The 25,896-nt window shown below is 48.2% G+C and overlaps 3 protein-coding genes across 14 annotated transcripts in view; 1 reads left to right on the forward strand and 2 right to left on the reverse strand.

Annotated features, from left to right (window-relative positions):
* Window positions 1-4,654, reverse strand: part of CPSF3 (cleavage and polyadenylation specific factor 3) — a 43,327-nt gene extending 38,673 nt beyond the window's left edge. The window contains exon 1 of one of the 2 annotated variants that reach the window (XM_029232357.1): window positions 4,516-4,654. In XM_029232357.1, coding sequence (XP_029088190.1) covers window positions 4,516-4,565 — 50 coding nt within the window. In that variant the 5' untranslated portion in view covers window positions 4,566-4,654. Of the gene's footprint in view, window positions 1-1,492; window positions 1,557-4,515 lie in introns of those variants that run through there. The other variant, XM_029232358.1, reaches the window with a different exon arrangement.
* A 150-nt stretch (window positions 4,655-4,804) lies between these two features.
* Window positions 4,805-20,770, forward strand: ITGB1BP1 (integrin subunit beta 1 binding protein 1). Of its 6 annotated transcripts, XM_029232712.1 has the most exons (7): window positions 4,849-4,908; window positions 9,566-9,788; window positions 12,082-12,160; window positions 13,452-13,588; window positions 15,733-15,825; window positions 16,387-16,536; window positions 17,022-20,770. In XM_029232712.1, the coding sequence occupies exons 2-7, from the start codon at window positions 9,771-9,773 to the stop codon at window positions 17,091-17,093; spliced, it is 549 nt and encodes a 182-aa protein (XP_029088545.1). In that variant the 5' UTR covers window positions 4,849-4,908; window positions 9,566-9,770; the 3' UTR covers window positions 17,094-20,770. The 6 variants fall into 6 exon arrangements, with proteins under 6 accessions (XP_029088543.1, XP_029088545.1, XP_029088544.1 ...); XM_029232710.1 differs by lacking the exon at window positions 17,022-20,770 and having other exon boundaries at window positions 4,805-4,908; window positions 9,566-9,670; window positions 16,387-17,015; XM_029232711.1 differs by lacking the exons at window positions 4,849-4,908; window positions 17,022-20,770 and adding an exon at window positions 7,474-8,641 and having other exon boundaries at window positions 9,566-9,670; window positions 16,387-17,015.
* Window positions 18,094-25,896, reverse strand: part of ASAP2 (ArfGAP with SH3 domain, ankyrin repeat and PH domain 2) — a 156,522-nt gene continuing 148,719 nt past the window's right edge. For 3 of the 6 annotated variants that reach the window (XM_029232703.1, XM_029232701.1, XM_029232704.1), the window contains 5 exons: window positions 24,610-24,778; window positions 22,970-23,019; window positions 22,404-22,495; window positions 21,838-21,960; window positions 18,094-20,154 (listed from right to left, as the gene is read on the reverse strand). In XM_029232703.1, coding sequence (XP_029088536.1) covers window positions 20,080-20,154; window positions 21,838-21,960; window positions 22,404-22,495; window positions 22,970-23,019; window positions 24,610-24,778 — 509 coding nt within the window. In that variant the 3' untranslated portion in view covers window positions 18,094-20,079. Of the gene's footprint in view, window positions 20,155-21,837; window positions 21,961-22,403; window positions 22,574-22,969; window positions 23,020-24,609; window positions 24,779-25,896 lie in introns of those variants that run through there. The other 3 variants (XM_029232706.1, XM_029232702.1, XR_003795003.1) reach the window with 2 other exon arrangements.

A 25,896-nucleotide genomic window follows, 5' to 3' on the forward strand; every position in this document is an offset into this window, starting at 1 on the left:
GAAGCTGGTATAGATCTGAGAAGCCCAAAGGTTAAATCCGACCTTCTGAATGTTACGGTTAAACTGTGATGTATTCAACATGTAAACTAGCAGTGATTCAGATTATTTAATAAGACTCTTGAATTAGCACTTAAGTAAAAACCCATCAGCACTTAAAAATTCTTTCATTTTCTTTAAGATGAAAATATGCATTTACCAAATAGCTTAAATTTAAACAGACTTATCTTATTCCTACCTGTGAATCTCATTCCCTTTTCCTTCTACTTTCTGTTGTTTCAGTATATTTGATACCAAGTATTTCAAATTAATTTCCTTTCTTCTTAAATTAATGAAACAGCCTTGCTTTCCAATTCCCGTAAGACTTTAAGTTAAACTTCGCCTGCTTTTCCAATCCCTTCCCTTCTCTGACTGCCTCTCCCCAACCATTCTAGCTCACGATTCACCCACTCATTCAAGATCAAGCAGGTCTTTTGTGTGTGTGTGGCTGCACTGTGAGGCTTTCAGGATCTTAGTTCCCTGACCAGGGACTGAACCCGGGGCCACGGCAGTGGAAGCACAGAGTCCTAACCACTGGCAGCTTCTATTTGCCAAGCACTGTATTAAGTGCCTAGAATATGGAAAGGCCTAATACCAAGACGCTGAGCTCAAGGAACGCATAGGCTACTAGGTGACAGACATGAGGTGGATGCATCCTCAAGCTGAGATCCTACTCCAGAGCAGGACAAAGAAAATCAGACCACCACAGTGCTACTGTGAATTCCTGGCCTTCCACTTTAATTGGCCCCCTGTGCTCCCTCTTAAGTGTCCCTAGCTCAGTTTTCTCTTACAGGTAGTGTGGTAACTATTTCAAACTTTCTCCCCGTTCCTAAATTTTCCAACCCTCTATCCTAACTCTTCACTCGAGGCACGGCTTTCTCTGCATCAAAAAATTGTACAGTTCAGCTGTCAGTTTCCTTAACTTACCAACCCACCCGCATCTTCCTCTCCTTCCATTTCTCCTGCAACAGAGAACAGACCTCTCTCTCTAAGGCTAATCATTTCACCATGGTTCTACACTCTGCACACTCTCTCCTCCTGAGGAACTGACCCCTGCCTGCTACATCATTGGCTTTTCCCTCACCAACCGCATTTAAACATGCCACAGTCACGCTCAACCCCAAATGAAAATCCCTTAATTCTAATCTCCTTTAGTCTCCCTGTCCGCTTCCTAAAAGCTGCGTACACTCTCTGCCTCTATTTCCTCACCTCCACTCACTCAACTCACTGCCATCTGGCTTTTTACCAACCGTTCTTCTGAAACTCTCCCTGCAGAACAGCTCTTTGTTGCTAAGTGCAGACAGCCCCTTTCAGTTCTTATCTCACTGTTCTCCCAGCAGCATGTCATCCCTCCTGCTCCGTCCCTCTCCAAGCTTGGTTTCACTGACTTCACGCTTTCATCCTGTCCTACTGGTTTTCCGCCTTAGTTTCCTTTGCTCCGCTGCCTCTGCCCATCCGTGAAATGCTGTTATTCCAAGGGTTCTCTCCTTGGTCGTCTTCTCAGTCTTCCTGATCTTCATTGTCACATTTTTAACATGCTGAGGACTTCCAAATTTGTATCTGTAGCCAGATTGTCCTCCTGAATTCCAGACCTCTAACAGTCAGTCACCTGGCATTGGTATCTCTCCCGGGACATCCACAGGCACCTTATAGTCAAACATGCCAAACAAGTTTACACCTCAGGTCCCTTGCCCTTGCTCTTCTTTCTTTCTGGAATGCTCTGCCCTCAGATATTGACATAATTGGCTCCTGTGTATCATTTGGGTCTCAGTTCAAATGTCACCCCCTCATCTGCCTTTCACAACATTCTATAATGACACTTAAAACTACATGAAGTTATTGTATCTACTTCTTTATGGCTTTTCTAACTATTAAAATGAGAGTTCCATAACAGCAGAGACGTTGTCTATTTCATTCACTGATGTATAGCTAGCTACACTGCCTGACACGCAGTAAACCTCAAGAAATACCTACTGTGGGAATTCCCTCGTGGTCCAGTGGTTAGGACTCTGTGCTTTCACTACTGAGGGCATGGGTGCAATCTCTGGTCGGAGAACTAAGATCCCACAAGCCGCAGCGCGGCCGGGAAAAAAAAAAAAAAAAGAATTAAAGAAATACCTATTGAATGAGTAAAAACTCCCAAATTATGAACCTTGGAAACATTATGCTAAGTGAAAGAAGCCAGTAACAAAAGGTTACATATTGTAACCCATTTATATGAAATGTCCAAAAGAAGATAATCTGTAGATATGGAAAGTAGATTAGTAGTGGCCTAGGGCTGGGGAAGTTGGAGGTAAATGGATATATAAGGGCTTCTTTTCGGAATGAAGAAAATGTTCTGGAATTAGACAGTGGTAATAGTTGTAAAACTCTGTATATATTAAAACCCATTGAACTGTAACTTTAAATGAGTGTGCTGATGTGAATTCAACCTCAATAAGGCTGTTATAGAATAATAAAACTCCCAAATTTACTCTAGACCTGCCCCATCTCCTGTACTCCTGGAGTAAACAACACAACCACTTACCAGCTTTCGTACCTAGGAGTCCGTGTCATCCTAACAGTCCTCTCTACACTGCCTTTCCCCCAACAACGGCCCCTTACAATACATCTGATCAGTTACAAAGTTCTGAAGATTTCACTTCTTTACTGTCTTAAACCTCTCTCTGTCCAATCCATTGCTGCTCATTTCACTCATTCCAAGCTCTCACTGCTTCATCACTTGGTTTATTTCAATTCATCCCACTGGATTCTCTCCACTTAATCCACCCTATTTTTTTTTTTTTTTTTGGCCGTATCACGCGGCATGCGGGATCATAGCTCCTCCAACCAGGGTTGGAGCCTGTGTCCCCTGCCGTGGAAGCTTGGAGTCTTAACCGCTGGACCGCCAGGGAAGTCCCTTGTTCCACCCTTTTATTCATTTGCTACACTGCTGCCAGGAGCATCTTCGATCTTCCTAAAACATAATTTCCATCACATCCCATCCTTGCTTAAGATCCTTCCTTGGCTTTCTATAACTGGTGATAAAGACCCCAAATCCTTACACAATGTCCTTCATAAGCTGGACCCTGACAGCCTCTACCATCTCATCTGCTAATCTTCTAGCCACAGCCATGGGGAGACTGGCCACAAACAGAGCCCTCTCATTTTCACACGTGCCACTTCCTCGGCCTGGAGCATCCTTGCCCACACTTCAGCTGTCTTTAATTCCTACTCATTCTTTAGGCCTCAGCTCGTATCATAATTTCCAGGATGCATGAGGTGGCATTCTCATCTCTGCTGGAAATCCCTTTTGCACTCTCACGGCCTTAGGGCAATGCCTATCTGTACTCTTACAGTAGTCACCATTGACTGAGCACCTACCGTGAGCTTTACTCTGCACAGTTAAGTACTGCTATACTATTTCCACATGAGGAAATGGGTTCAGTGAGGTTGCTGTCCTAGCAATCGATAGTGTACAGATAGGACTTCAAGTCTGACTCCAAAGTGATGGTCTGCTATTCCTCCAAACTATCTTTCCGGTACTTTTCATGCGGCGCTGCAGCTCCCTCCAAAAGGGTGAATCCAGTTAACTCAGCCCTCCGTCTTATTTGTATCCCTAGTGCCCAGTGTGGCCTTGACACTTGCTCAGTGTTTGCTGAGCACAGGAAGAGAGGACAGGTGTGAACTGAGCAGCGGCAAACTTGGGGCACGTCCCCAGTAGGTGCTCAAGGAGTCCTTACTAAATGAACATGTAAAGGAAATATTTCTGCCTTTTGAAAACGGCACGTGTTCATGTGGTGCTGACTCATTTCTAACAGTGAGCATGTTTGTGGATTCTAGCTGCTCACTTACAGAATTAAGTTCCTCCACATTTATATTTCCCTTTCTAAGCAGCATTCCAGATCTGTAAGGTGCTTCTCTGACAGAAGGCCATTTCCAGTGAAAGGCCAGCCCTCTCCTGGTCAGTCAGGGGCTGAGATTTTGTCCTTAACACCTCGGCTTTTTCTTCCCTCCTTATTCTCCCAGAGTTGGAGCTCTGAATGGAGCTCACAGCGAGTCCCTAATTTACTTCCTTTCCCATCTTGGCAAATACCAAGTTCTGGAGGTAACAGGTTAGCTCTTCCTCGCACTGCCACAGCCTTATCCAGGTCCTCCTCTCATCCTGCCACGCTCGGCGTCACCGGTTCCCTCAGAGCTTGCCACTCTTTGGCGAACAAGAAAGCGCCCAGCGGCCCCACAGACCTTCTTTCCCCGCCCCCCAACTCCACATACTCTCCTCCCTTGGAAAAAGCAAAATCCCATGAAACCGAGCAGGCCCCTTCCTATCCACAGTTCTCCAAAGCCCTGCATCCGGAGGCCTGGCCCGCAACTGCGGACCAAGGGACCAAGGGCCGACTGCAGAGGCGCGCCGGCTGCGGCCGACTGAAGAGCCCAACCACCCAGGTACCCTCCTCGCCTCACAACCCGTGGCTTCATTCCCTCTCGCTGGTCCCTTACAGGGGTCGGATCAGCAGCTGGTCACTCTCTTCTGCGGGAATCGCAGACATCTGCAAACGGGGACGAGGAACAGGTTGCGGGAGGCTTTCTAAATTGGAAGAGCAGCCACAGGGAACCCAAAAGGATGGTCGCCGTCCACAGAGAGCACAACTTCCGGCGCCCGGGCGTCAGCCACCCTAGGCTCCTCCCTCTAACTTCCGGTCGTAGAACAAGGTCGGTCCGGGCACCGGGGGCGGGGTCAGGGCTGCGCCTGCGCGAGGCTTCGGAGGCGGGGCCCGGCGGGCGGTGCCACTGGCCTCGAAAAGCGGGCGCTGGTTTTTGACACGGAGTGGCTGCCGCGGCTCGGGCTGCCTAGGCTGTGGGTGTCTGACCCCGACCGCAGTCGGCGTTGAGGTGAGAGCCCGGCCCTCGCCGCGCTTGGGCTGAGCCTGGCCGGGAACGCGGGTCCCGAGGGCGGCTCCGGTGGGGAGGCCCGCGGCGGGGCGGATGGGTGGGGCCGCGGGGGCCACGGTCTCCACCGGGACCCGCCTTCCCTGGGTGGGGGACCCAGGCCCCGAGGCGGCGCGGGGCCGGCGGCGGGAGCCGAGGAGCGGGCCCGGGCCTGCGGGAGGAGGCAGTGCCTCGGTGCCGATTCCTGTCTGGGGTGGGACTGCAGCTCCGGTGACAATGGGTGTGGCATGTGGCGTGTGTCTGGGTCCGGTCGGGAGATGGAGTGAGAGCATCCGCGGGGCTGCTCCCCACGTTCCTCATGTCAGGCTCTGATTTGAGGGGCGATGGAGAGCGTTCACTTTTTGTGCGGGATCCTGTTGGTTCCTCCACGCGTCGTGGCTGTTTCCCCGCAGCGCGGGTCCGGGGTTGCGTCTGTTTTGTTTACTGTCACCGGCACGTGGCAGGCGCTCCCGACAGGAGCTGGGCGGGGTCTTGGAAAGAGCTTTGGAGCCAACTCTACCAAGGTTCCAAACTTGGCCCCATGCATTACCAGCCTGGTGGCCTTGGGCAAGCTGCTTCATCAACTTTGCACTTTGGCTGCCTCATTGGAAAGGGGCTGTAATACTGCAACCTTGCTGGTCAGTGGAGAGGGTCAGAGGTATACACAGATGGCATAAGGGTGTGTGTGTATGTGAGTGTATAAAACATCACCTGGCACTGGGTGGCAGATGGTAGGTGCTCAGGACGTGGGAGTTGTCATCTGGATGTTATCTCACAAGACGGTTCTCCGGTTCATTAAGCATGGCCTCTGCCAGGCTGTAGCAGGCGTCGGATATACGGAGCTGACCTAGCCCTGGTCTTTGATGAGCTCACAGTTCTGAGTGAGATAGTTACAAGTAGACAGTAGCTAACTAATGCTGAGATCAGGGTATAAACTCAAGCTGTGGAAGACCCATCCCGTAGCCCAACCTGAGGCTTTCTAGAAGAGAAGCCTGAACTGAGTCTTGGAAGGTGACTGGTTAGCCAAATAAATAGAAGGTGGAAGAGCATTCTAAGCAGAGGGAATGGCAGGAGCAAAGTGTGGAAACAGGGAGCTGAGTGCATGCTGAGAACCGCAAGCCAGTTTGCCTGCATTCCTTACAGATTAATTGAGTGTGAAACTGGTTGTGGACGATGAGACTAGGGGTCCACACGAGCCCGGTCATGGAGGACCTTGCGTGTCCTGGCAAAGAGCCTGACTTCAGTCTCTAACTTTGAGGAGGCAACAAAAGATTTGAAGCAGGTTAAATGGCATCTGACTTGAGTTTTAAAGAAATCATTTCAGCTGGAGCTTGATGACAGAATTGAAGCGGCAAGGAGTCCAGCTGGGACTGATACCGACCAGGGTTCTTGGCCTTCCCCATCAGTAGAAATCGATAAGAGGCCAGTCCAGAAATTCAGGCAGGGCTTGACTGGGGCTCCTGCAGCTGCAGGAGGGGAGCGAAAACAAGTAACAGGTTCCCTTGCTCGCTCCTCCCCGCCAAAAGGGGCCAGAGCGGTGGGAGGCGGGCAAGCTCGTTCCTTACATGGGGTGAGGGTAGGGGTGTGTCCAGGGGTCGGGCGGAGGGGCGGCTGAGGTGTTTCGCCCACCCCCTGGCGGTGTTGAGCGCAGGGGGGCACGCGCAGGACCCTGCTTTGGCTCTCTGCTCTTCAGAAGTGGTAGTTGTGGTTTTTTTGGTCTTTTTGTGTTTTGTTGTCCAGAATTTGCCCCAACTGCACGTGCATGCACGCAGTTATTTTTAGTTCCTTTATAGTTTCTTTGTATCTGTTACTCGAGAAGACGTTTGTCCACTTGCAATCACTGCAGCAAAGGGTCCCAGGTCCCAGCCTGTCTCAGGACAAGGTCCCTCACCCTTGAAATATCTCCTGATGGCTTGTGAATTCCTTACATTGTATTCCAGACTTTGTGCATTTTTATGGGTTAAGGGTCCATTGCTTTCATCATACAATGAAAAAGTGTTTCTGTATAGCCATAGTCTAGGATGATGCAGGCCCTGTTTAGAGACATGGATGAGGGAACTCTTCAGGCGGTATAATCAGTGCATCTTGGACTTGGCTGGATGTGAGGGCTGGAGGACGGAGAGGAGTCGGTGATTTCCTGGTTTCTACCAGAAATAATGGAATTTATTGAAAGGGAGAGGAGAGGGGCAGCTGTGGAGGGGAAGAGGATGGGCTCTGCTTTAGGCCTTTTGGCCTTTGATGAGTCTGTGGAACATCCAAGTGACAGTATCTTCAGTCTCATTTTTATGCACGAATAATTTAGAGACAAGAATGACTTGCTTAATTAAGAACATGCATCAAAATAGTGGCAGATATCAAAGGTTTTCATAAATGCATTTCCCCTTCAGCTCCTAGATTGATGATGGAAAGAAAGTCTTAAGGAGTTGCAAAGCCCTTATTAAGTAGTGATTTTCGAATCGTTCTAGTATTCCAGGGGTTTGAAGAGATGCTTCAGGATTTCATAACAATACTATCAAATTTTAAAAAATCATATTTAAAATTGTTATTTATATATGTATATATATATATAGTACTTATATATACTTAAAATGTAATGTGCTTAAATATGCTATACACTGGCCCTCTAGCCCATCAGTTGCGGTATTTTGTGCTGCCAGGTTAGCCCAGCTCTGTGCAGACCGTGGAATAAGGCGCTCTTGCTTCTCCTTCTAACTGAGGAGTATCCTGTGATGGCAGGGCTCTCGTTTGCAGCGAATTATCCACGGAAGCCTTCTAAGCAGGCCCCCTCTTTTTACTCTTGTCCTGTGCAACTAGTTCCCTACCCAGCAGCCAGTCATCTTTCTAAAACAGAAATCTGATCATATCACCTGACTGCTTCTTTAAAACCCTCTGAGTCTTCCTGTGAAACCCAGAACAAAACCCCAGCTTTCGCTGTGGCCTGCAAGGTCTCCTGTGGCTCTTTCCCTCCTGTCACTCTCCCTCCTCCTCCTATTCTTAGTCGTATTGGCCTCTCACCGGTCTGTGCGTCAGAGGACGTCCACTCTCGGAGCTTCTCCTCCACGTTCACGGCTGCCCCCCACTTCCCTCAGGGCTTAACTCTCGCTTCCTCAGAACATCTTTTTCTGTCTAAAATCGTCCCCCCTTCCTTTGATCACTATCTCCTTAAGTTGCTTTAGTTCCCCTCGTAGCAATTATTGTTTCCAAATAATGTGTTTTATATTTGGTTTTCCTGTTGGTCTGTCTACTCCCTCTAAAAATGAGCTCCCTGGGGTCAGGGGCTTTTTCTGTCTTATTCACTGGTGTATCTCCAGCACCTGGTAGGTGCTTACTGGCTACTCAGGAACGAATGAATGAATCACATGTTCTCGTTACTCCACAAATGAAGCAGAAATATAGAAATAAGTTGGCTGATGGGGCTGATTAAAAAGCTTGGGCTCAAGTGAAGTTTTGGGTCAGTGGCCTAAGGTCAGATGCTAGTGAGTGGATTTGGGGGGGGTGGCCCTCCAGATTCAATGGCAGAGACTGTGTGTTGGAGAGGGGCATGCATTGACCACCCCGTGATTTACTCATTCTTTTCCTTCATCAGGTCCCTTGTTTTTCTGACAAGAATTGACCATGTCGGAATGAAAGGAAGCTATCTGTGCAGACTGCTGTCTGTTGAACGTTTGAAGACGATAAGATAGTGTTCGATTCTGTAGTGAGCAGGTTCCCTTGTTCCCTCTGTAGAACCAACCTTTAGGAAACATTTGTTAGGTTCTTGTATTCATAAATCCTCCTGAAAGATGGGTCACAGTTCCCTTGTCTACAGAATGCAGATTCTAACCTGTCTTCTGTAAGCCCCCTGATGGGGGGCCTAGAGCTCCAGCAGAGACCCTCAGAGAACATCTGTGTCACCAGGTTGCTGTGAGGATAAATTGAGACAGTGTGTTTGGAAGTACTTGAACTATGAAACATTATGCAGGCTAGTTCGTAATTTTCCAAGTATAATATATGTGCTCCTATGAAATGTGCAAGGAGAAATCGAAAATTTTAAAAAAGAGATACATAAGCCTGACTCTGGGAAACTTAAGGTCACCTCCTTCCCTGGCCTTACTGGAACGAGATGAGAGGTAGCACCTGGCAAGGTTTTCATGTCAGCCTTTACTTAAAGATAGTTGGAGACTTTAAGAAAAATGCACATTTCCGAGATGTGTCAGCGCCTTCAGTTCTTAGCCCTGCCATTCACAGAACAGGAACTGGAGACAGTGACGTGGTTGATAAACTGATATGTCACATATTTTACTAACGTCTTGACTTGGTTAAAGAGAAGGCAGGCACTTGAATATATTGAGAACTAGATGTTACTTCTGAACAGTGCTTTTCACACCTCCAGAGATGCCAAGAAGGTTCCTACCTTTTTGGTTTATTGGGTTAGAATCTTGTGATTCAAAAAGAGAATAAGAATGAAAAAGAATAATACCCACATTTTGTGGTCAACGGAAATTATTTATGTTTCAAGTAAAAGGAATATGCCATGGAACTGGGAGGAATTGATGGTTTTTATTTATTTTTATTCCTATTACGTGTAAAGGGATTTAAAGTTGCTTTTCTCCATGTATCTAACCAACCCTTGTTCTTCCAGGGGGCGTGCCTCTGGATCAAGCTATGGTGGAAGATGTTTCGGAAAGGGAAGAAGCGACACAGCAGTAGCAGCTCCCAGAGTAGTGAAATCAGTACTAAGAGTAAGGTAGGGGTGATGGCGTGGAGGCCGCAGTCGTTAAGTGGTGAGAATTTTGTTTCTTCTAACCGATGCTGCGTGAAGGGTACTAACCCCGGCAGACCTGCTGATGTTCTTCAAACTAGAGGTTTTTCACATTCATTTTTTTGCACTCGACACGCATTGTGCGCTTGATTTAATTTTATTTTGTTTTGGTAGATTTTCTGGAGTTCTTAACTCCGCTAACCTAGAGGGATCGGGACTTCCAGATGGTCTCTTTGAAACGCTGATTTTTAAATTGTTTATATGACAGGAATTGCAGGCACTCAGGGAGCTGGATGTCTTGAATTCTAGGGCTTGAGGTGTGTGTGCAAATTATAATTTTGTTTAGTCACGGTGAGTTAGTTGCATAGTGAGGCAAATGCCCTGGTGTGAGTGTGCGGGACCCTTCGAGTCCCAAGTCCTGGTCCACTGGGTCCGCTAGACTAGGACTAGAGAGCCTTTTTAAGTCATTTTCCACCCTTGTGAGCTCTCGGTGCCCAGTGCCAGGACTGGGTGAGGCAGGAGAGGAGCCCTCGGCTCACACGCACGGGTGCCCGCCTCCGGGGCGCCTCTCACTAGCCTGTGGGCAGCGCCCTGGGTGACGACGGCCACGCCCACGGACGGACACACGCACCACTGCCCTTCGGGAGTTTCCAGCAGGCAAGGGCAGCGGTGTTGTCACTGAGCTGTCAGCACGTAGTCAAAAGCACCAAAACCTGGCCTTTTAGCAGTCCTGTGCAGTCTTAAATGGGAAAATCGACCGTTTTCCTGTCAGGTTTCAGAACTCCTGAAGCTAGCTGAGACCCACCCTGCTGTGACCTAAGTGTGAGGACCTCAGCCTGGGAATCAGGCCCAGCTTCCTGTTTTCTAGATCAGAAAGTGGATAAAGGGAGACGTACTGACCTGCGGCTCGCAGAGTAGGACCAGAGCGCGGTTTCTGATTCCTGAAGGACCTGCTGCCCCGGGCAGGTGGCGGAGGCAGGGCCAGAGAGGTGCAGGAGGGCCGCGGGCCCGGAGGGAGGTCTTACCCCGAAGTGATGGCGAGCCTCGTGCGGTTCCTAAGCAGGGTGCTGTGACTCAGATTTGTGTTCCAGGATGATGTAAGCTTCTGCCATTATGATTCGGAACCTCAGAAAAATAGGCCAGTTTCTCCCTTCCTGTTCTTCTGTTCTGAGGGCTGTTAGGTTCTGACAACCTATTTGCTTTTCCCGTGCGGAGGGGTAATTTGAAGCACACAACCTCACTCTGTTACACGCTTCCCAGAAGCCAGCCTGACTTTGTAATGGCATCTTAATTCCAACTCCCCTTCCGTCACCCTTTGAATATTTAGGTTTTTTTCCGATTTGTCAGAACCACACACATTGATGTGGAACTTCTGTGTGCATACAGCTCTGCTCTTAGTTTATATTCCAAGAAGTGCCGTTATTAAGAAAGGGAAGAAGTAAGGCTTGATACATTTTTGCATTCACCTTGATTCACTTCTTAAACATCTAAAATTTCGAGTGTACTTTTAAAATTTAATTTTGATTTGAAGTGTAAAAAAGTGATTTTTTTCTTTTTTGGCCGAGCTGCGCAGCTTGCGGGATCTTAGTACCCCGACCAGGGATTGAATCTGGGCCCCGCCAGTGAAAGTGCCAAGTTCAAACCACTGGACCGCCAGAGAATTCCCAATAAGTGATTTGTTTAATCAGAAGCTTTTACTGTTATTTCTAAAAAATGAGAGTATGATGCTGTAGAACAAACTATACTAACATGTATGATTCATTAAATTTTGCTTAACAGATTTGTTGGTTTTTCTTTGTAATTCACATTGCAGTTATGCTCTGGTCCACCAGTCGGCCTGTGTTTACCTGTTGTAGGCCAGGTAGTAGTTGGAGTCATTGCAGATGCTGGGGAGAGAATTAGGAGACGTAGATTAGAGATCTAGGGTATTTACTAGATGTAACCTTGGGTAAATCACTTCACCTGTCTGTGTCTCTCCGCTCATTTACTAAACAGGATAATGTTAACTCCCTGCCTGCTTTCTGCACAGGGTTCTTTTGGGGTTCTTTGGAAATATTACAAAAGCAAGGTGTAGGTTTTCACATATGACATAAATATCAGGTATCTTATAAGGAGATACAGGTAGTGGCTCTGATTTAAACTGGGAGTGTTGACCTCACGTTTATCCAATACTGTGTGATGGCAAGAGCAGTTGGGACTGTCTTCTTTTTTGGAAGTTTGCTAAGGAATTTGTCTTTAGAAAAATCTGTCCCAGTCGATCTACCTGAATAGTTGACCTGATTTTATATGTGTTAATTCACCTGTAATAAGTCATTTGAACGTTTGGTAGAGAACTTGAGAGAAGATAGTGCTTTTAATTGCGTTTACAGTTTTTCTGTTGGTTTGTTATTTCTCAGTCTGTAGACTCCAGCCTTGGGGGGCTCTCTCGATCCAGCACGGTGGCGAGCCTCGATACGGATTCCACCAAGAGCTCAGGTACGGAGGGCGGATCGTTTTGGCGAAGGCTGCTAACTGACGCTTGTGCAGTTTTGCCAGAGTAGCACAAGGAGTCCTTGAGTATTTGGGGTTTTCTTCCTCTGCTCTGCCAGAAATGGTCCAAGATCTGGTGGAACGCGGGTTGGGGTGGCGGGTGGGTGGTGAAAGACGCTGCCTTGGAGGAAACTGCTCTTAATGGTCGTGGAGCAAAAACTTGTGGAAAACTTCATGGTGACAGTTTAGAAGTGTCAAAATAGCTTTGTAAGAAATGGGCTGGCCGACTGTGAATTATTTTGGAATTACATTCTTCGTGGGGGGTAAGACAACGTCCTGCTGATTAAAAAAAGTTAACATCAGGAGCATGTGGTAACGAGGGGAGCATGTGTCACAGGCCCTTGAAAACATTTATGCAGCCCCCCAAAAGGAGCAGCTCTTCAGAAATCAAAAGGTGGTTTTTGACCCACGTGCTAGCCGGTGTCTAATTGGAAACCTACTACATTCATTTTCTTGTATAAAATTCTTCCTTTTCCTTTTGGGATTATAGGCGATTCTATCCATAAAAGGTGGTAGGAGTGGGAGAGAAGATGTAAAAGGGAATATAGTAGCATAAGGTCTATTGTCTTTACTTCCAGATGCTTTAAAACATTAAAAATGTGGGCATCTTTTTATTACATAAACATAATCTAAAAGTGACCGCAGGGTATTCCTTTACTATTGCAGACGTTGTAAAATCCTTTGTGGTACTTTTGTACTGGCTGGATTTTACGGCACACACAGTTCTTCACCTATTACCATCTGTTTTGTAAGGGACTTCCTGTCTGGCATTATTCCATCTGCATTGAAAAAAAAAATTTCTGGTCTTTTCTGACTGAATGGGAGAGGTAGATCAGGTTTCCTGAATCAGGAAAGGAATCTAAAAGTGAAAGGTAAAAAGGGAGAAGAAACCAAAAAATAATTAAATGTCATATGCATTACAAAGGTACTCAATCATTGTCAAATTGACAATTTAGTTTTCTTCTTTTTGAAGAAGAAATGAAGCGTAGTAATAATTTATTCCTTTTGAGATTTTTATATATTTAGTACATTGTGAGTCACTGAGGAAAAGGTTAGTGAAATTTTTAATTCTTTCCCATGACATCAAAAAGTTTGCATTTAAAATTTTTAAATTTTTATGAAAGGTTAACTTCTGATGACACTGTCTGTTTCCTGCCCGGGGAGAGGTTGAGGATACCCTGTAATGCAGCCATTTCTTCTGAAGTCTTACTCTTACAATTTTTCTTTTCACCTTTAGGACAAAGCAACAGTAATTCAGACACCTGTGCAGAATTTCGAATAAAATACGTTGGTGCCATTGAGAAACTGAAACTCTCCGAGGGAAAAAGTCTCGAAGGGCCACTAGACCTGATAAATTATATAGATGTCGCCCAGGTAAAAAAAAAAGTTCAATTTTCTCAGATTCCAGAGTGAACTCATTGGCTTTGGAGAAAGATAGCACTCTTCCAGGTCTCCTCACTGCTTCTCCTGAAGCCGCGCTTTTATCACTGTTAGTTGTTACTGAGCGCTGGGGTCAGAGGAGGTACAGGGCACCTTGGATACCGAGTCGAAGAGGAGCACAGGGACACAGTCCCTTCCTTCACACAGTGCTTTTCACTTTTTCTGGGGCTGACTGAAAAAGTCCCCTTGTTTAAATGGGGAGCCGAGGGCTTCCCTGGTGGCACAGTGGTTGAGAGTCCACCTGCCGATGCAGGGGACACGGGTTCGTGCCCCGGTCCGGGAAGATCCCACGTGCCGCGGAGCGGCTGGGCCCACGAGCCATGGCCGCTGAGCCTGCGCGTCCGGAGCCTGTGCTTCGCAACGGGAGAGGCCACAACAGTGAGAGGCCCGCGCACCACAAAAAAAAATAATAATAAAAAAATGGGGAGCCAAGTACGGTGGCTGAGTACACACCACAAGCTTATCTCTAAAAGTCTGGCAAGTCTTACTGTATCACCGTTGAACTAGGTTCAGCTCTTTGAATAATCTAATTCATAGTGGTGTTGACCTACCATATCTATTTATTCATACCCTGTTTCCAACAAGAACTCAGGTAAGTTTCAAAAATATATCCTGGTCAAGAAAATAAAAAAATAAATCACCACGAAGGAAAATTTAGTGTGAAAATTAAGACAAATCAAGGTGTCAGGTTTGTGCCTAAAGTATTGTAAGGTCCGTACCCTTGCCAGAGTTGGGAGTGGATGAGCCAGAAGACTTAATACTGTCAACAGTTAGTAACTTGCTTCCCAAGTTTCTAGAAGATGGAATTGCTTGTCTTTGTGTTCATTAACAACGGGATATTACTGCAATGGAAAGAGTCCCTTATCAATTTATAGCGTGCTGGTTACTATTAAGAGTATATAGTCTCTTAACTCATGGAGATGGGATCCTTAAATATACTGTTTCATATCCTCATGAAAGTGAAGGAAGTCTCCGGTGTCTCAGGGGAAATCAGCTGATCTAATCTGCCATTTAACAGACAACTGTTGGTAGTCTGGGCAAACACAATTATCCCAGCCTTTAGTTTGAAATATAAAGTCATTCCAACGTGCAAGCAACAACTAATCTAAGTAAAGTATTCTACTGAAAGATTGCTAATAATGTTTTCTCCCAAAAGCACACTAGGCTTTTCATTCTGACAATGACTGCTCAATTTCTCACATCACTGTAGAAATGGGGCTTATTAGAATTCCATTATTGACGATAGCATTGCTATTAGCCCATCTGTTGATTCTTGGAATTGATTTAACCTGCTGTGAGAAATGATTGGCAAGAGTTTACTCTTGCATGTGAGGACCCAAGAATTAAGGTAGGTGGACATGGCTCGTTTACCATGATCTCTTTAGTGCAGGCAAATGGTTCCACAGAAACACTGACCGTATGGAATATCTACTGACTGCCAGCAACATCATATTTGTTTTAGAGAAGGCAAGTTAGGCTACTTAACAGATAAAACTGGACCATCTGCTAGGGAAACCATCAGGCATCGTGTGCTGTTTTACTTGTTCTGAATAGCTCAAAATACTGACTGATATTTTTGAGAGCCGAGTAACCATTCTTCAAGCAGCGTTTACTTGTCCAAAGCCCTGGGGCGCTGGGAATACCAGACATACCCAACACCCGGCTAAGATGTAAAGCGGCTGAGAAGAATGGCTCTTGCTGCATGTTACCTGTCACTTAATGTGCTGACATGAGTATAAACTTTGAGTAAAGGGCCTTCATTTTTCTAATGTTTCTAATGTAAGTATTTATTTAAGCCTCGCTGGGATCTGTGAGGAGTATCAGTTTGTAACTGGGGTTAACAGTAAGCATGGGGTACATGGATCTGAGTTTTGGTCAAATTTGCAGACTGTAAAACAGGTCGGGGGGATATTTCTTCTGCCTCTTCGGAAAGAAATTCCTGCTGGGCTGTTGTATGCCCCACATTCTTTAAAGGGTTTGGGTTTATGATGGCCAGATGCTAAAATTGACCAATCAGAATTAGGAATGAAACATAATTTTTTAAAATGTATATTATGTAATTTATTTTTACTTTAAAGCAAGATGGAAAGTTGCCTTTTGTTCCTCTGGAGGAAGAATTTATTATGGGAGTTTCCAAGTATGGCATAAAAGTATCCACGTCAGATCAGTATGTAAGTAATTTAATTAAGGGGGAAAATGTGTTTTAGGTGTTGGGGAGTTCAGGCCGGGAAGGGCCCTCTTGTAGTTAGGTCTGCTTCTGTTTGCAGAGTGGTTGGTTTGTAAACACTTCTGGCACCTGGTCTTAAAAGTGACCAATTTCCTAGGGTAAATGAACAGGGGCTTTTGCTTCTGTGTGTGTAGGGCCCAAGCCAGTCCCCTTCCCTCCCCCGGCTGGTCCCCTAATGCATTTTCAGCTTAGGACTCCATGCCAATTCAGAGCAGGCATCAGCTTGGAAGCTGGGCATAGAGGACGGGATCGTGAACTTAGATCATCTCACTCCATCTTCCTAGAACTTAAGTAGGAAGGTATGATCCTAAAGGCAAATTGGCCCATAACTGAGCATCCTAGAATGTCCCTTTGGGTGAAAAATCTGTGAAACTACTTTCTGCCCGATCCATGGATGGATGTGCTCAGTTTAAAACCTCATGATAAATTCTGCACAGGAAAATGCATCATAAGAATGGAGAAACATGTAAAATAGCACCGTCTTTCTTCTCTCTGACTTCTGCAGGATGTTTTGCATCGGCATGCTCTATATTTAATCATCCGGATGGTGTGTTATGATGAGGGTCTGGGGGCAGGAAAAAGCTTATTGGCTCTGAAGACCACAGATGCGAGCAACGAAGAATACAACCTGTGGGTTTACCAGTGCCACAGCCTGGTGAGGTTTTCAGTCTCCTTGGTTATTAGTCTAATAATTCATCAAACAAAGTGGCAAAACCAGAGACTGTTTAGTCTCTTCAGAGGCTGAAGAGATGCTCTCTGCCATGTGCCTAGCAAACACCTGGCATAACAGGAGAAATGAGTATATCAATCAGGCCCCAGGTCAGCCGGGCCAGACCTCCTGCAGGCTGTTTGTTAGGCCAGCAGATGTAAAGCTGGTGAGGGAAAGCGGTGTGTCCTCCAGGGCAGAGCCACGCCTTTCCATACCTTGTTCTGACTCGTGAGGGTCCCTCCCAAAGGCCACGGGGTCCTGTGTTACCGCGTGCACTTCCTGAGGGGCAGAGGAACACGGTGACCCAGGCAGGCCGTGTCCGGGGCTTTCCAAAACTGGTGACGTGTAGGTTTAGGAGAGGCGTTAGGAGGGTCACGTTTACTTCGGGAAGCGATTTATGAACTCTTACCGTATCTTTTCACTTAACGTAGGAACAAGCACAAGCAATCTGCAAAGTTTTATCCACTGCATTTGACTCTGTGTTGACATCTGAGAAACCCTGAATTCTGCAATCAAGGGGAGGCAGGCTTCACGTGCAAGTTCAGCTGTTTTCCCAATAGTTCTGTTTTCACTCTGCGGTGGTGGTGAACTATTTTGGAAACATGAGCGATCCTTGGCTCTGGATTTTCTGAAGAAACGCAATATATAAAATACCAGTCGTTTGTTTTTCTATTAAAATGTGTCTTATTTAACAGTGAGTTAACGCTCAGTGAAGTTACCTACCTACTGGGACTAAAAAAGCAACGTCATTTGTCGCTTTTAAACACAAATAAGCTTAATAACCTTTACGTGTCGCAGAAGTGCCCTCGGTGATGAATGAACATGGAGAACTTTCCGAGGATGACCAAGGCCGTCTATCCTGCAGCACCGGCAGGTGACACTGCCAACTCAAGTCACAGAGGAAAACTTTAAAAGTGTGCTGTCAGGATGACATGCTGGTAAACCGCAGTAAGTAATGAGAGTAGTCAGACCTTCAGAGGTTACTGCTCACGCCACAGTCACACACCGTAAAGAATCTCACGTTCAGGAGGCTAGTGTATTTTTTAAAGGACTGTTTTTATATATAGTGCTTTACTAAAGATTAAAAACATGAAAAACACCATGTCCATTTAAAAGTATTTTATTTTTTTCCAGTCAAAGGACTAGCTAACAAGAAGAGTAAACTTATTAAACATGCTCTAATTAGGACAATGAAAATAAGAACTGATTTAGGTTATACAGTATATACAGTTGCGCTGCAACTAGACCGAAGTAATCAAGTGAATGAACTGAATATCATACATCTCAGACAGTATCCACCCTGTGGACCGTGGTACCCGCCCACCCCTTCACAGATCACACAGTAACCATTAGTCTGTGGACAGATTTCTGAGTCGCCATCCCTAGAAGTCAGATCTGATGGAGAATGGCATGCCAAATGCCAGAATCCTGCAGCTAAGTTCATGACATGTAAACTTTAAATATAAATAGATTATCTACAACGTTTTCCTTTCTCTCAGTTGCTTTTTTTTTTTTAATTTGCAAAGAGTAAATAACTAGGAAAGGACATTAGTAGGGAAGTTAATATAATTTCTCCTCTGGCAAGAGTAGTATTAATTACTGCACAACAGCACCACCAAATTGTAGATTGCAAAAATATTTCCTAGATATTGATGTACCAGTGAACCTGATATATCAGTTTGGGGCTGGTGTTCAAATGCTGATACGAATCAACTTTAATTCCGTATACTGCTCGCACCAAGTAGTCAAAAGGCTGATTATAAGATACAGATGTGGGAGTGTTGTATTAAAATATACATAGGAAGTGCACTGTGCAAAACATCTGTTTACTTTCTTAAACCTATGAGAGAATTAACTAAATGAAGGGTTCAAAACCAGAAATTAACCATTAGTGAAAACAGATGTAGTGCTTTTAAAAAAGACTTTAATTACAGATCTAACACATTTTTTCCCGGAAGTCTGAAAGGCAGATTGCCATACAACATCATAAAACATTCCAGTTTATTCTGTCTCCCTTTATAATAACAATGAAAAAATACAATGCAATTAAAAAAAAAAAAAGCTCTATACTTACAAGAGTCTTGCATAATAAAGACAGGCTGCTTCAATCAAATGTACCATCATAACAAACACACTAACAGCATCGTCCGTCTCCTTGCTTTCCAAGCCTCTTCTTAAATTTGCTCCTTCACTTTGGGTAGAAATCTAAGTGGTCGTAATATGCCTGTTTATTCTCAAAGAGTGCCAGAGTTTCCAATATACCTACCATGAGTCTTACACAATTACCAAATAGAGGTATGACAGTAAAGTTCATTAAACTAATGAATTTTTGATTTTATCATATACAACCTAATCCCTCCACCCCCAGTAGCTTAAGAATGATACGATGGACTTCAACAGTAAAACCGGGATGTTTGAGAGTATTTTACTACCTGGGACCTACAGGTTTCTGATATGCTCTTGATTACAAACAAGTGGACAGATTAAATTTCAAGACAGTGTAACTACCATTCCTGTTGGTATATTATATAAATACAAGACACTAAACTGAGTGGACATTCTCTTGGGCTAGAAAGGGAAGGCAGTGGTACACTCGATAGGAAACAGCAAGTCTTGTGGTAATATGGCGGCGGGGGGGGGGGGGTCGGTCTGCACCACGGTACTCTAGCTGTGTGACGCGGGAGGCTCAGGAAGGCAAATCCCGAACACCTAAAGCGTAGAAACTACTTTAAAGAACTGTTTCGCAGTCCATCAACCTTAGTTTTTAAACCAGATTCAGGAAATGCAGTTAATATAATCTGGAACTGAATTAACTGCTGTGACATATGCCATAATAAACCATCTATAGTCGGGTCAAGTAGGCTTGTTCACAACAGGTTACACACACATGCAGGATACACTGATAGTTGCAACCTCACACACCAGGGTTGGAAAGTACAACGCTTATGTATACATTTCCAATAAACATTGGGTGGATTTCAAAGGAAATCTTTAAAGGTATCTTTAAAGAAATAAAAGGCTTTAAAGGTGAACTGAAGCATTTTAGCAGAAAGTGCGGGCTGGCTATGGACTTTGAAAGCAACAATTTCCTGGCTTCCTAAAAAGAATAATTGTGCTGAAGGTCACCAACCCCAGAAGTGGGCCAAGAAAAACAGGACGAATTTCTTTCCCACACTCAAAACATTTTTCGGTTCAACTAATGCTGTAGATTCAGAATCTTCATTATTTAGTTAAAATAACTTTTCAGTTCACCTTTTGGGAATTCAGTTGTTCCTAATAAAAGTGTAGCAATGTTTCATGAAAAACACGAATTATAAAAACAATTCATTGATGTATATAAATTGCCTTTGAGTTTTTAAAGCAGAACAGTGGCCTTAGAGAAAGTGGGCTACCGTACAATTCATGAAACAGGTTATCTGGCAAGAGTTTTGGTACCAATAATGAGACAAGACATAACTTTAAAAAGGAGTGTTTTTGTTCAGTAGCAATTTAGTCAGCAATAAAGTGCACAAATGACACGGGAAATGCTCCTTTGCGACTGGGATCTCCGTCGATGTGGCCGATCTGAAATGAATAAAAGGTTATGTTGTTACACAAATTCCAAATGTTGGAAACTTTGAAGGGCATTACAGCATTTGGAGGGGAAAAAAAAAAGATGTGTTTGGAAGAATCTCTTCTGGGAAAGAATTACTTGGGTACAACATCTAAACTGTTTTTCCTTTCGCTCCCGTCTCAAATAGTGCCGGCCTACTACCCGCAGGGACTTCTCTCCGCGGGGAGTTGGTGTCTGCACACACGCCCCACCGTGGGCCTGGTGGTCTCGGGGGGCAGGCAGCACAGATCAGACCACCACCCCGACCTCCCTTTTTGTTTTTTTTTTTTTTTTTAAATGGATGAAGAAACAATGTCAGAAGTCTGTGCGCTGCCAAGTCACAGAGAGTGGCAAATGTGAGTTGGCCCAAATGTAGTCAAAGCATTTAAGACTTCAGTAAATCCATTTACTTTTGCTCTGGGAAAATTATATAAATTATACCTCAGGTCTGATCTCAACGATGTAAATTAAGTAGTTAAATAAACATCTAAAACAAAATCACCAAAATTTAAATTATTATTTTTGTGTGTGTGAGGGGGATACCCTGAGATTATAGACAGCATTTACTTTCTTTATAGCTTTCTGATTTTGCCACAGTTTTTGAAATGAACAGGTGTTTTCCAGATGCCTAATCCTGGTGTCAGGCTGGAGCCCCATCCTTGTGGTGGGTTGTACACAAGTGTGAAGGCCAGACCTGTCTCAGGGCCATGCGGGCAGCGGGCGGGCAGAGCCCTGGATGGGCACCGAGGGGCACCAGGAACTGCCGCCCCCTCTGCCGCCCATGGCGTCGACTGCGCTGCGTGGAGCAAGGCTGACGGAGGAAGGGGCTCTGGACCCACAGGCACTTGAACCCCTCGAGGGGAGAGGCCACAAGAAGACCCCTGAACCAGCCATGCCAGAGGCGGTGCCAGGCCCCGAGTTGGTTCACAAAGGCCCTGGAGAGAGAACACACAGCTCACCCAGGAGGGTGCCTGGCTAGGGACTCTGACCAACACCCCTCGCCCTTGAGAGAGCGGAGCTGTCCCCGTGAGTCCTGGCTGCGTCCTGATGGCAAGCATGACCCATCTGATATCTGAGCTTAAGCCCCGGAGCTGGGCCGTTAGCGGCCCCCAGGTGGCAGACGCTGCCAGGCGTGCGGGAGCTGTTTGCACGACTGCCCGGTTTATGACAGCCACCTCTCCCTGGGGGCCACTGTGCCCGTCGCTGCAACAGTGCTGTGTCACCGCCCTTTCTCAGACGAGCTGGCTGTGGCTTAGCAACATAACCACCTTGCCCAAGGTCACCCAGCCTGACCTTGGCCGGGGCTGGACACTCACGGTCATCAGGGGAAGCGCCACGCTCATCCCATTCCAGCTCCCACCCAGATGCCACAGCTGGTTTCAGGACCAGCCCGACACCCAGCGTCTCTGCCCTCCGGGTCAGCTCTCCCTCTGCGCCCCACTCCACCAAGCCTGAAACGCCGGGCAGGAGGCACCACCGAGAAAGCCAGGGCCTCATCTCAAACCCTCAGGTGCGCTCTGCAAACTGCAGCCCACGTGGCCCGTCCGCCCTGACGAGGGAGGACCCCACTCAGAAGTGGGTGCATGGAAAGGGCAGCTGAGGCGCGCGGGGCACAGTGGGCGCCGCCCGGGAACAGACCCCCGGGCCCGACTCACCCACCACTCCTGGTCCTCCTCCCCGTCCACGACAATCACGTCCCCCTCGGAGAACGTCAGCTCGTCGGGATTGTCGGCCACGCAGTTGTACAGGGCTTTGACCCGCTTGGGCTTCAGCTTGGTCTGCGTCAGGGAGAAGAGGGCTCACAGCTTAGTGTGTGGGGAAGCGTCCGCTCCAGGGCAGAGAACCGGGCCACTTTGCTTCCAACTGGTCCCGAGGGCCGCCCGCAGGCCTGGGAGCCCACGGGTGTCAAGATGGGTGGCTCAGCGCGCTCGGGGCAGGGGGACTTCCAGGTGGAGGCCAGCCGAGGGAAGAGAGCAGGGAGCGGGCCGGCCCGGTGCCTGGTGGGCACGTGGGGGCCTGTCCTGGAGCCGGAAGGGCCCAGCCCACTGGCTGTGGGCTCTGGGTTGCATCCTGCTCCGATCCGAAGGACCAGGTACCCAGGAAGAAGCCTCCCCCACCCCAACCAGGGCAAGAGGGAGAGTGTCCTCTGAGCCCTTGGACGATAACCCACCCGCTCCTGGCCAGGGCAAAGAGGCAGAGAGGAAGGGGCTCGTCCGCTTACCACCTGTGACTTCCTGGGCATGGGCGCCGGGGGCTGCGTGACCACGGCGTTGGACAGAGGACCCAGAGTTTCTGTCCCAGAGAGATCCACTGCTTTAGGGCCAAAATGAACGGACTTCACAATATGCCCCCTCAGTCAACACCATGAGATAGAAACGACATAAACGCCATCTGTCATAGCCACAAGGCAACTTGCCTGAGATTTCCTAACTGTTGAGGGAAAGTCCCCTAAAGGCCAAAGAACCTTGTGACTTCCATGCAACCTCCCTAGCGTGTGCCGGCCTGCAGGTGTCACAGAGTGAGGCAGACGCCATAACCTCCTCCAGTGACTCCCAGACCCCGCCAGGGCTCCCCCACACCCCCGTCCCCATCGGCAGAGGGGGACAGGAATGCGGGGCGTGGGACAGAGCAGCCCAGGAGCAGGGGCGCCAGAGGTTCTGCGAGGGCAGGGTGGCTGCCAGGGCAGGACAGCGGGCCTGACCCAGGGGTTCACCACAGCTGGAAACACCCTCCACTTTGCCCCCGAGACCCAGCAGAAAGTAACCCAGTTTCACATGCAATAATTACCAGGTCCTCTTGGCTGGCCTTTGTTGATCAGTGGGCTTGACTTGTCAGGCCTACAAAGAAAGGGAAAACAGATTCACTGGTGCCCGAGGCCGGCAAGGCACGCTACCGCTCCGCCTCACTCCCTTTTCTGAAGGACCTGTGTTCGAGTTGAAAACGGTTGACCTGATTTCATCAACTGCCATCCAACTACCTCTTCTTTTTTTTTTGGAAGTAGGAAGCATGAGAGGTCCAGAGGGCAGCGCTAGATCGAAGGTTCCCGACTCCCAAACCAGGCTCCTCCTAAGGCTCTCCTGTCCCATGTGAGCCCGTTGCCAATGCCCCGGGTCTGGGCTGGAAACTGGGCACCACCAACCAGCTCTAGCCGTGATGTGCCCCATCCCCTCCCCGTGCGGCCTGGGTCTCTTCCTACGTCAGGTGGGGCAGTATCAACCTCAGGGCCCTGGTGGCTCTGCCAGGACCTGTCCAAGCACCACTGGCCCGCGTTATCCATGCCTCTGTACTCTGTGACCCCTGCTGCCTATTAACCACCGTGACTGACATGGCTCAGCACCCCCTGCCCCATGAACCCCGGGGCCGGCACGTCCCAGCACCACAGGAAGGGACACGCAGGTAAGGGGCTCCCAGGGCTGGCAGACAGCGGTCTGTTAACTCAGGCTTGCCGGGTGGGCCTGGATAAATGCGTTTCTGTGAGTTGGCACTTCCACCTGCAAAAGGTGTGACACCAGTTCTGTCAACTCTCAAAGTAAGGACAAGTGACAAGAATGTCTGTGATGAGCCGAGAGGAACCCTATTCCAGTTCTCTGCACAGAGCCAGACACACAACTGGGGCCTGACATATGATGGGAGGGAATGGAGGGCAGAAGAGGCGGATGGGGACAAGCCAGGGACGAACGGCTCTCCACACACACACACGTGTGTGTGTGTGTGTGTGTGTGTCCCCCCAGTTCTGACCACTCAGAGGGCCTGCCTGAGTGCAGTGACACTCCAACAGCAAAGAAGAAAGACACTAAGTACCCAGATCTTGGCTTCTAAATGTCATTTCCACTAAAAAGGAACCATTTTCCCACCATAAAGATCCAGACTGGGAGCCATGAACTGGATTCCTCTGTAGTAAAGGATGGTATTTAAGTATTATGTGTGTCTAAATAAACTTGGAGTCTGAGTTTTGGAAGGTAGCATCCACGTTAATTTCCTGATTTTGCTGGTTGTACTGTGTTTATGTAGGAGAATGTCCTTGTTTGTAGGAAATACATGTCCCGCACTACAGAGGGTCCATGTAGTCGAGATAACCCTGTGAGCGACCAACAAATAAGACCTAGAGGCCTCGTGTCTTGAGGACTTAAACTCCCCAAATCCCGGTGTCTGCACTGAACGGAAATCTAAATTCATCACGTGGATTTAAGATGTACATCGGTATGAAATTTTTTGCATTTTAAACATTCTTGATTATTTTTTAGACACCTGAAGCATAACCACTTAGTTATGTTACACTTGACCTTAGGGGTCACGTAGTAGAGACATGGAAGATTTCAAACGTTCAGAGAAATCTCAGCAGGTGAAGTTACGGGGCTGCTGCCCCTGGGAAGCAAGGACGGCCGAGCCGGCCCGGCCCGAGGGGCACGCAGAGGAGCGGCCGTTACCCGGGAGCAGGCCTCTTCTGGGGCAGGCGGCTGGGCAGCTGCGGCGGCAGCGGCGGCGGGGCTTTGCTGGGCGGGAGCCCGGGCTGCGCCGGCTTGCTCTGCTGGCTCAAGGCCTCCAGCACACTGGGCGTTTTTGCTACCGGAGGGGGCGGCGTGGGAGCCAGGGGGTCTGCGGAGAGAGGAAAGGACAGAAATGCGGAGGGTCACACTTCAGGCGCCCCCCTCCCAACCTTCTCACCCGAGGCTCTTGCGATAAGGGCTTCCTTTTTCCTTCCCCTACCTACCTCATAAGGAAAAACCTACTTTCATTGACGATTTTCGGAAAACAGTGCTGGCGGGGAGTCTTTCCGAGCCTCAGGTTGGGACTAAAATGCCTCTATGAGCCTGGGAGTATTTTCTCAGCTAGAACCCGCTGTGGGTTTCCGCCCTCCACGGGGACCTGGAGAAGCGGCAGCAGGAGGCCCGGCCTGGGTCTGGCGCCGGTCCCGCCCCGGGGCCCCACCCATGCTGCTGGTCGGGGCCCCACCATGCCGCTGGCCGGTCAGTCTGAGGAAAGGCTGCGAAGAACTAGCCGGAAAGGCTCCCGGTCCGCGAGGGGGCAGCGGGACGAGCTGTATCACTCTCTACCTTTCACGGGTCAGGAGGCCGCTGCTTTCCCCAAGCGCACGGGCCAGTGAGGCAGGGAGCCCCGCCTCGAGGCCATGCCTCCTCCCCGTCTCCCCGGCCAACAGCAGCCCTCCCCTCAACGTCCGGCGTTCGTGTCCCGCGGTCGCTGCGGGGGGGCAGTGACCTGCCCCGGGCCTGGACGCTGATACCCAAGGACCTGGCAGCCCCTCTCTCCCAGGGCAGCGGGCGCAGGGAGCCGGCTGACCAGGGAGGGGTCGGCTTAATCCTTCTTTCCTTTTGCCATTCTTCTCTCCTTTCTCGGCTTTAAAGGGAAAGTCAAAAGGCAGACTCTAGCATGCAGAGGTACAGCCCCCGGGACGCCAGACTGCGAGTGCGAAAGTGGGCTTCTGAGACCCGCTGGGTGCCCCCCGCCCCAGCGTCCCGAAGACCCCGTGCCCGCTCCGCCTCCAGTGCGCGTACGACACCCACCGCAGCCAGGGCTGGGCTTCTCCCCACTTTAACTCCGGGTAAGGAAACCGGGGGAACCAGGGAAAACCCTCAGCGCCCTCAAAGCACCCCTGACCCCGCGATGCCAGAGCCCCTCCCTCCTACAGCGTCCAGGCCTCGCCACCCCCCTCCAGTCGACCCCCCACCAACCTCGCAGCTGGAAAAAAGCCCCTC

Source organism: Monodon monoceros, unplaced genomic scaffold (assembly GCF_005190385.1).
Source record: "Monodon monoceros isolate NGI ecotype Baffin Bay Population unplaced genomic scaffold, NGI_Narwhal_1 Super_Scaffold_19, whole genome shotgun sequence".
Classification (NCBI taxonomy): domain Eukaryota; kingdom Metazoa; phylum Chordata; class Mammalia; order Artiodactyla; family Monodontidae; genus Monodon; species Monodon monoceros.